General features: G+C 41.8%; 1 protein-coding gene across 1 annotated transcript in view; it reads right to left on the reverse strand.

Annotated features, from left to right (window-relative positions):
- The window catches only part of PDHX (pyruvate dehydrogenase complex component X), a 62,169-nt gene extending 51,905 nt beyond the window's left edge, over positions 1 to 10,264 (reverse strand). The window contains exon 1 of the mRNA XM_033121546.1: positions 10,076 to 10,264. Within this exon, the coding sequence (XP_032977437.1) occupies positions 10,076 to 10,226 (151 nt within the window). The 5' untranslated portion in view covers positions 10,227 to 10,264. The remainder of the gene's footprint in view (positions 1 to 10,075) is intronic.
- Between the last annotated feature and the right edge of the window lie 184 nt (positions 10,265 to 10,448).

Genomic DNA, 10,448 nt, shown 5'->3' on the forward strand with positions numbered 1-10,448 from the left:
CCCAATTTCACTCCCTCTCCAAAACTTATCTAACACTATGTAAAAATGTGCTTTTGTTTTTGTTATTTTTAGACACACAGAGTAAAGAAGGGACAACGGCATAGAATTTTGGACACAGGAAAGTAAATAGATGAGTAATAATTGATTAATAAGATTCTAGAAAACCAAATCCAGTGCTGGGTAACAACCCCCGCTCATTCAACAGAAGACTGAAAGACTGGAGATTTTTTTTTCTGGAGAGGATAAGAGAGATAACCTTTGGAATGGAGGTTCAGCCTACAGACCTGGGGCATATGGACAGTGCCAAATAGGTTAACTGAGAGATGACCTGATGTGATGGACAATACAGAAAATTGCGCTGAAAGCGATTAAATGGTGTGAGATGAACTAGCAGTAGTTACACAGAAAACCAAAGAAAAAATTTAAAAGACAACAATGTCAGGAAAAGCAAAAATAAAGGTAACAATCATTATATGGGACAATGTATGACAATCCTCAGTTCTGTAATATTTGTTTAGCGTCAACAATGAATTTGGATTTAACTAAGAATTATAAAAGAACTACTTTAGAAGAATGGGGGAGGGAAAACATGGGGAGTAGCACTGAATAAAACAGAAATAGAGAGAGGAGCAACCACCAGAAAAAACAAAACTTGTCGCTTCTAAGGAAGACGACGACTGGGGAAGTAGGAAGAGACGGGGCACAGACCCACTGTTCTAAGCCTCTTAGTACTATTTGACTACATAAACCACATGCATGTATTACTGTGTTACAATATTTTATTGTTTAATAAAATGAGTAATTAAAAGAGAAAATTTAACAAGCAGCAGCATATCACAGTGATTTAGATAACAGGCACTGGAGCCAAACTGGTTAGGTTCAAATTATAGACCCCGACTTACAAGTTACTTAATCATGCTGTGCCTCAGTTGCCTGTTCTGTAAAATACCGTTTTGTGAGGATTAAATTAGGTAACACACACAAAGTCTTCACCATGGGGCCTGGCAAAAGGAAGTCTGACTCAAACATGTTGGCTATTGATTGACAGGCAGCGCAGATACGGTTAAGAGGGTGGGCTTCTGACGGCGTGCAGACAGTTGGCTGGGGGTATCACAATATCCTTCCTTACCATTCCTTCTTCCAGTAATGAGATGGGTTCACAGGTTCCTTTTAGCTTTTTAGCCTACTCTTCTCCGTTAGCTAATTCAGCCTTGTTCTCACAGCAAAAGGACACTAACGCATAACCTCTAGTTTAACTGTATTTCACATCTGAAAACCAAAGTCTTGTAAAAATCACTGGCAGGCGTTTCAGTGGCCCACGGAAGTAAAACAAGCATGTTGGAAATACTACCTTACAGTAGTTTATAGTACCTCACAGTACCTCATAATACTGTGGTATTATGATAATACACTTTAATACCTAGTTAATGGGTTTGACGTTCAATAGCAATGGAAAACCATGAAAACATTTTTGAGCAAGTAAGAGAAACAACCACAATAGAAAATAGAACTTGTTTGCAGTTCCACATATACGGTTAATACTCACAAGTCTATTTTGCACACCACCCCCCAAAAAAATTCACATGCTTTGACATGGTTGCAACTATAAACCTCACAGAAAAGCTAAAATAATGGGATTTTAAGTACAAAGTAACGATACCCATGAATATGTTTCCTGTTTTCAATTAGACCATTTGTCCAAAGAGACCGAAAAGGCAGCTAGGGCCCAGATCCTTGTAAACATCTGCCTTCATCCCACCAGTGTTGAGAGAGGAATGGAAGGGTTTTAAGCTGGGCTGTGGGAATTTCTGAAAGGACATTTCATGACACAGGAATAGAGTGAAGGAGGAGAAAGACAAGAACTGTTTGTTTATTTGTTCATTTATTCAACATATTTATTCAGTACCTAGCAAGTGTTAGGTAGGTGATCTTCTAGGGGGTGGAGATACCAAAAGTAAATCAAAACAAACAAAACCCCCACTTCTCATGGAGCTTACCTTCCCAAGTGGGGAGACAGAAAATAAATGTTTAGTGATGATATGAACTAAGAAAAGAAAGCAAGGTAGTAAGGGGACAAAGTGACAGTGCAGGAACTATTTTATCAGTTGATCAGAGACAGCCTTCCCTGAAAAAAAAAGGAATTGAATGGAGGACGCCATGGAAATACCTGGTGGAAGAGCCTTGTAAAACAAAGAGTAGAGTGTGCTTGGTACGTTCAAAACACACCCAAGAGCCGGCATGCTGGAGTGGAGTGAGTGAGAAGAGGCGAGGCGATGGCTGCGGCCAGAGAGGTGGACGGCATTCGTATCACATTGCGCCTTGTGACCCACAGGAAGGACTTCAGACTTTATTCTGAGTTTAATGAGAATAAACTCTTGGAGGGTTTTCAGCAGTGACATGATCTGACTTACAATTACACGAAGCACTGAAAGCTGCGTGGGAAACAGTCCGCTCAGGGCTGAGGGCGGTAGCAGGAATATCTAACGGGACACTCCCGCAACAATCTAGATTAGAGATGGTGGTAGCTTGGACCAGTTTCGTTGGTAGTGGTAGACATAGTGAGGAGTGGTCAGATGACATTGAAAAGGTACAGCTAACAGGAATTTCTGATAGATTGGATGTGGCATATGAAAGTCAGGAGTCAAGGATGATTCTAGTTAAGGAGTACAAGTAAAAAAAAATCAAAACTAGATGCCACAGTACCAAAAGGAAAATGTTTCTCCCTATAAAAAGTGCCCAAAGAGCCTTATAAACTACATAGATTCCTATTGAGCTACTCTAATGTAGACAGAAAAAATCCGATTAAAAATCAGGTCCATTATAAAAACCCTGTGTTTACTCTTGTGCAAGACACTGAGCTAGAGATACAATCCAGGAAAACCACACTTGAGTCTTGCCAGAGTCATTATACTCGCTCCCTTACCTCCCTTACCATGAGACATCTGGATGACGGTACTTAATGGTTTTCGCACTAAAATTGAGACAATAAGGTGTAATGACTGATGGGGGTTAGTCCGGTGGGCATGGGAGGTCTCTCCTCAACCCTCCCCACATTCCGGTACGGGCTACCGCAGGAGGCTTCCTTGCCCATCAGTGGGCAGGGAAGGGTCTAAAGGAGGTACAAGTATCCGACGGTTTACTGGACTAGATGACCCGTTATACTCCCATCATTCAGGGTTCAACACACATTACTGAGCAATGCACAAGACTAAAATCATTGCTTTTCTGAATCCATTTTGTCAGCATCCTACTATCTGCTAAACCTCGTGGATTGGCAAATAGTGCTGGTGAAAAACCAAGAAAACCTTTTTTAAAAAGTGATTTATAAAGTCATAATGCTTATTTACCAGAGCACGCACTTGAAGGGGACCAAAGTTTTGTCAACTTAAAGCTGCCTTTAGGACATTAATTTTAAGCTGCTTATTTAAAAATAAGACTCAGAAAGAACCTTTGATGCCCCCTGCCCCCCTTCCTGCCTGAAAGATTCAGATGGAAGAAACCTGCTCCAGGAAAGAAACCTTCATATATTCACCTTAGCCAATTCTGAATTAAGTGTGGTAGACGGGAGGATGTAAAGCAGGGGCCTGTTAGCTAGATACCCCACGTGTCCCACTGTTTCTGAGGTGCCCAGCGAGAATGTTCCTGCCGTGTGTGTTCTGTTCTTCCCCAACAATCTCTAAACAACCCATTCTCACTTCTGAAATCTAACACCCAGTTCTCTACTTTTCTCTTTTGTCTAAAATGGTATATATACCCAGTGAAGCCTCCCTGTTTTTGGAATTTTCATGCTTATGTGAATTCCCCATGCGCATGTACTAATAATTTGATTTTCAAAAAACAAAAAAAGTAGGCTTCCTTGCAGTTTGGCCTCAGGCCCGGCTCTGCCAATGGGCAGCACAAACAGGAGGCTGAAGAGAGAGGGGAGTGAGCTTCAGAAGAGGATTCTGCTTGCAATACCAGTCTTCCTGTTATTAAACTATGAAATTAAAATTCTACATGAATCCCAGTTTATTTTGTCATCTTGGAACAAAGGCAAAAAAAAAAAAAAATCCCCCCTCCACTTAAGAGTCTAGCGAACGTTTGGGAACATAACAATTTTATCAAAGGCAAATGAAACTCAAAATACCAATAAGGCATATGTCAGAGTACATCATGTTAGAAATGTACAGATAGGAGGACATTAAATATACTCTCACTCTCTTAAATGGTCCTGCCACCCTTTCTACAGTCTACAATTTTAGTATCTTAAATTGTTCTAAAATGATGATACCACGACTGTCACTAAAATACTGTTTCACAATGTAGTACTAAAACGTCTCATTTCATTAAAAAAAAAAAAAAAGGCGTAAGTGTTCACTTAGAATATACACATGGTGAACAAAACCTCAGCATGCGGACACTGTTTTGCTGTCGTTACAACTGAGGTATCACCTGACATTAAACAGGACTGTGCTTAAGGAAACGGGCTTTGGTGTTAACGCAGACCTGGGTTGAAACTGGAGCTCTATCCTCAGAGCGCAGCATGAGCGGCTGGGAGTATTAAATGTATTAAATGAGTTAATTCATGGGAAGTGCTGGGAAGGGCGCCTGGCACGCAGTGCGCTCTCAGTAAATGCTTATCATTCCCAAACCCACTCCCCCGACTTCCTTCTTGCCAGCAGAGACCCGATTTTGTTCAGCTGCACAAGCTCCCTGTGAACACGTGCTCTGCGTTAGTGACCCCGCCGACCAGAGTCTCAGTCTGCTCGGGCTGCTGTAACAAAACTACTGCAGACTGGTGACTTACAAACATTTATTTCTCATAGTTCTGGAGGCTGACAAGTCCCAGACCACGACGCTGGCAGATATGGTGTGATGACTGACAGGGGCCCACTTCCTATTTCATAGAAGGCACCGTCTCGCCTCACAGCAAGGTCTGGCTAGGGAACTCTGTGGCGTCTTTTTAATAAAGGCACTAATCCCATTCATGGGGGCTCCCCTCATGGCCTAAGTACCTCCCAGAGGCCCCCGCCTCCTAATTCCATCACACTGGGCATCAATTTCAACATTTGGGTTTGAGGGGGACACAAATATTCAGTCTAGTACGCGGTCCCTCGATTAGCAACAGGTTAATCCATGCCAAGATACCCAACAAGGATACCTGGATATCATCAAGCGCATAGTTCCGGAGTAGTCATTCACTGACTCACGAACCTTGGGTAAACAGCTGAACCTCACTCAGTCTTTCTTTCTTCACCTGTAAAACACAAGCAACCCTTGCAGGGTTCTCACGATGATCAGAAGTCATGCAAGTAAAGAATCTAACATGAGGCCTGGCAAATAGTGACTGTTCAATTATGTAATGGCTACTTGGCATGTCCCACTTTCATATACAGCGTGAAATGTTTTAAAGCAGTGCACACATGTACTAAGTACTTCCTGATAAACCAGATTTTATTAGTTGCTCATGCTGCTGCTTCTACTAGGATCTCATTTATCCCTTTCCTATTTCCCGTGCGTGGCCACACATCTCAACTACTGAGTAGCCTAGATCTGCTTTGCTTAGGTGATCAGTCCTCCATTGTGCTTAGTCATTACTCACCCTAGAAACAAAACACTGCCCTACTTTAATCAGACTGTCATGGTATCAGACATGCCAATCACTGATTCCCAACTCATACCTCCTTTCTAAAGAAATGTCCAAACTGCAGCCTTTGTAAGAATCAGCCCTGTGTCCGACACAACGGACCTACCTTGGGGCCATCAGCTTCTCTCTCCAGGGAATCTGGAATTAGATCACAGAAATGATAGTGCCCGCTTGAACTAAGCTGAAATTGAATGGGGTAGAAGGGCTTGAATCAGCCTTAATGCAAGACAAGCTGACATTAGAGAGCAAGAAAAGCTATGAGTAAGCAGATTGGCAAGTTTGGGGAGGAAAACAAAGTAAATGTGAGAAAAAGAAAGAAGACAATGGGAGTCCTAGAAGAAATGGATGAACGCATCAGCGTAGTTCCCCCATGGCACAGCTGCGCTTCACATGTGGTGGCGTATCCTTCTAATAAATTCTCTTTTTACTTCAGCTAGTCTATGTGCTTCTGTTTCCACAGTTAAAAGAGAACTCAAACAACAGTATCGGTCTCATCAGTATCAGCACAGAAGCACTTACTAAGGACCAGGCCTAAAATAGTATCCATGTTTTGGCAGAAAAACCATACTACCAGCTCTTATCAAAGAAGTTGCCTCTTTGTAACAGAACTACTGTGAAAGCCCAGATGCCCACAGAGAGAAGTGGGCTAAGAGCGTCTCAAGGATTTTATTTCGTTAGATCCAGGCATGCTTTCTTTTCAAATTAAATCTGTAAGAATGTTCTGCCTTTACATACACACAATATCTGTTCTCTGCCATTTTCCTGGTCTATCTTTTGTATTGTGCTTTCTATACAGATAAAGATACAAGAAAAGACACCTAGAGGTGATGGCATATACCAAGGCCCACTCAGCCGTGCTGGCTGAGAGGTATAATAGAGTGCAGGAGATAGCGGTAAACTAGACAGCAATTCCCTCCCTAAGGAGAACAACCATTTCTCAGACTCAACCAACTTCACCAGATACGCCCTAACTTTGAATTTTCAAGAAACGCCAAAAATCTAGATTTTTAGGTAAAGTTCCTAGTTTCTAAATGTTGTCAATAAATTTAATGTTCTTCTAAAATGATGTAGGTCAGCTGATTGGCTGCCAATATGCAACCCTACTGTGGACCTCTGTGCCCTTTTATAACTTCCTAGATTTTCAGCATTCCTAGATTTGTCTATAACATGCAAGGTCTGTAGTTATATATTAGGCAGAGCACAGCAAAGTTGAACCTCATTTACTTTTCTACTCACATTATTTTAAATTCAATATATTCTTTCTCAGAGACAACTTAAAACCAATATTATTAACATCTTATTAGTTATCAATTAATTAAATTCCCAACCATGCCATTTTGTCTGAAAGAGCAGCAATGGAAACTCTTCAAATTTAATTGCCTAGACTAGGTCGAAACACCGTTTACAAATGTGCTGTCACTTATGTAAATGCCACACCTGGCCTCTAGGCCTTTGTATCTGCTACTCTTTTAGCCTGGAAGGGCTGCCACCTCTTGGAAGCCCTCTTCTGTACGCCTTTACCTGAACTTACTCCTCATAGCTCATTGCAAACACTGCTGAAATCATGCCCTCATTGCGTATCTCCCTAAGCAGACGATCTATACCTTCAAGAGAAGACCTATAAGAACTTAGGGCTGCATTTCCAGAAGCTACGTATGATTAAATGGGCCATGTGTCAGAATACAGAGAATCTGTTTCATTCTGTAGGCCAATTAATTTCCAAACAGGCTACCATGTAGCCTAATGTTCATTCCTTCAATGTCAGTAGAGTGATGACTAAACAGTAAGTCTCTGCCTTCTCAATAAGCATCTCAGTTGAAAGAATGAAAACAAGTTAGGAATTTGTTAAACCAGATAAAAACTATATATATCATATATATGTATATACCATATATATGTATATATATCATATATATACACATGTATATATATATCATACACACACACACACACACAACACACACACACCCAACAGAGGTGCCAAAAAAATGTATACACATTTTAAGAAAGGAAAATACTGTATTAAAATTGTAAATTTTATATATATATACCAATGACAAAAGATGAATACAAGTCACGTTTGACTTCTGCAATTACAAGAGGTGCTCAAAGTGGTTACCATCAGTGTAATTTTAATAGTTTTTTCCTTTCTTAAAATGTGAATACATTTTGTGGCACCCCTGGTATACCTATATCCTCTTCAGTTCATTACCATTACAGCTGTGTGGCTTTGGGAGACCCACTTAAATTCTCTGGGCTTTTTAGTACTAATGTCCAGTAAAATGCAGCTAATGCCAACTTCACTAGGTTGTTGTGGGAAGAGAATAGGAGTTATAGGAAGTGTTAAGCACATGGCATATGCTATAGCTCATAAAAATGATGCCAATAAATATCTTTTATGGAAATCGAAACTCCAGGTGTACGTCCATCTGACAGATGTTTAAGTTCTGGATAGATACGTGGGGGAGAAAAAGGAAATAGTTCAATAATCGTACTTAATTCACATAATGCATAGATCACCAAATAATGGCTTAGTTTTATGAAACAATTCCCACCAAACTCAGGGGAAAATTAACAAACAGCATGTAAAGTCATGCTTTGTACAACAAATAGCCCAAGAACAGCCACATATATTCAGCAACGCAAAATAAAAAACTTGTGGGTGAAAGTCAGGAGACAAATTTTGGCTCAGTATTAGGAAAAAAATTCCAAAACTTCCAAATAATTTAGAGCTACCTAACAACACACAGCTTCTGTGGTAGGCAGAATTAATGTCCACAACCCCCCGACCCCCAAAAGATGTCTAGGTCCTAACACCCAGAACCTGTGAATGTTATGTTACATAGCAAGAGGCAATTAAGGTTGCTAAACAGTTGACCTTGAGATGGGGAGAGCATCCTGTACTATCCAGGTGGGGCCTATGTAGTCTTTATATGTGAAAGAGGAAGGCACTAGGAAACTAACACAGCTTCGTGGGGATGTAGTGTCCTCTCCCTCGCGGATGATGTTCGAGCAGAGTTGGACAAATTATTCATCTTGTGTGTGGCAGGGGCAGGGAGGGTAGGTAAAATGTCATGATACATCAGATAAGGATTGCTTAAGTGAGTTTCTAAAGACAGGAGTCCTTAAACTGGGTCTAAGGAAAACACCTGAAGCTGCATGAACATTTTTGTGTGTAACCACATAGGCCCCTTTCTATGTAGAGGATCTAGAGCATTCAAATTATCTCAAAAGGATCTGTTGTACAAACAAGGTTAGAACACTCTTCTTAGATTATTTCCAACACCGAACTTTTACTATTCCATGATTTTCTAAGGCAGTGAGTCTCAAAGAGCAGCCCATCAAAAAACAACATAAAACATCAAAACTCATCTATGGCTGTCTGTAAAATGCAGATTGCTGAGCCCCACCCCAGACAGAATCTCTTAGGAGCTGTAGGAAAGTTCAATATTTAACAAACTGGGGACGGAGGAAAGAGAATGCTATAGACAGTTAAAGAAGTATTTGTTAGTTCCAAGTAGTATTTTATGAAACATTAATCTGAAAAAACTGAAATAAATTGTTCCTATCACCAAATCTTTAGAAATCTCAGTGCATTCGTCTTACCATGTGACTTTGTGTACCTTATTTTTTTCTGAGTCTCAGGTAGCCCAGAATATGTAGGCAATGTTTACTACCCATAATTTTCTAGATTAAAATTCATTCTGTGGAGTGACAATGTATGGCAGGTAATGAATGCATCACTTTAAAAAATATTAGCCCAATAACCCCACCCCATGTAAAGAAAAATATTGTATTACCTACTATAAAATACCGGAAGAATTGTTAATTGTGTCAATATCATTACTAAAGGCCAATTTTCTATAGTAAACTTCATGGTATGATTCCCCTCCTAAATTTTCCTTCTTTCATGCTCATGTTTTGCCAGACCTGTCTGTGATGAGGTAGGCATTTACGAATTAAGTCCTTTATTAGTTGTCGGGCAAACAGAGTGGTCTAGAAGAGATCTTCCAATAGAGACAGGCCAAGAGAATGAATAATGACAGCTAAGAGTGGCTTTTGAATCTCAGCAACCTTGGGCAGCTTTTCCCCGACAGGGATGCTTGACAACCTTAAAGGGACCTGAGACGTGACGAAGAAGGTACCTGAGAGAAGGGCGTTAAGGACCTATCCCCGCACCTCACAAAAAAATCCCAAATTCCAAGGCAAGGTCAAAAAAGCCATACCAACCAGGGGGCCAGGGACGGAGTCAGATTCTCCCAGCTTCCAAGAAAGCCCTTGGTGGTATGCACTTATCAGGCGACCAAGTCAGAGGACTTCTTCCCGAGGAAAGGCCAAGGGAACAGGGAGCAACGAGTACCTCCTCACCCAAATGCAGGACCTCAATAGAAAGACCCTGACCCAGGCCCACTGCTACAGAGAGAAGCTGAGAGAACCCCGGTCACTCACCCCGCATCCACTGCGTGCTGTGAAACCATCTCCAACTAGCTCCGCGGCCAAAAGGAGCCCCCTTAACCAGCCCCAGGCCTCTCCCGCCGCCGAAGCCTAGGAGATAACGCAGCATCGGCAGGTCACAGCCTAGCCTCCAGGAGGCGGCCATCTTCCCAGCCTTCTTACCGGCTGTAGCAGAACAGCCTGATCTCTCTGTCAAGACCCCCCAAGCCCCGCCTTCCATCCGGTTGGCCACGCCCCATGAGCGCCAGCCGCGCCTTTGAGTCTCCGAGTCTCGAAGCCCCCCTAGCTCCGCCTCCAACCTCGTTGATCCCGCCTCCCGGTCTAGCGGCTGCGCTGCTGGCTCTCTGGTCAGCGAGGCCCTCCCAGA

This window comes from Rhinolophus ferrumequinum, chromosome 11 (assembly GCF_004115265.2).
Source record: "Rhinolophus ferrumequinum isolate MPI-CBG mRhiFer1 chromosome 11, mRhiFer1_v1.p, whole genome shotgun sequence".
Classification (NCBI taxonomy): Eukaryota; Metazoa; Chordata; class Mammalia; order Chiroptera; family Rhinolophidae; genus Rhinolophus; species Rhinolophus ferrumequinum.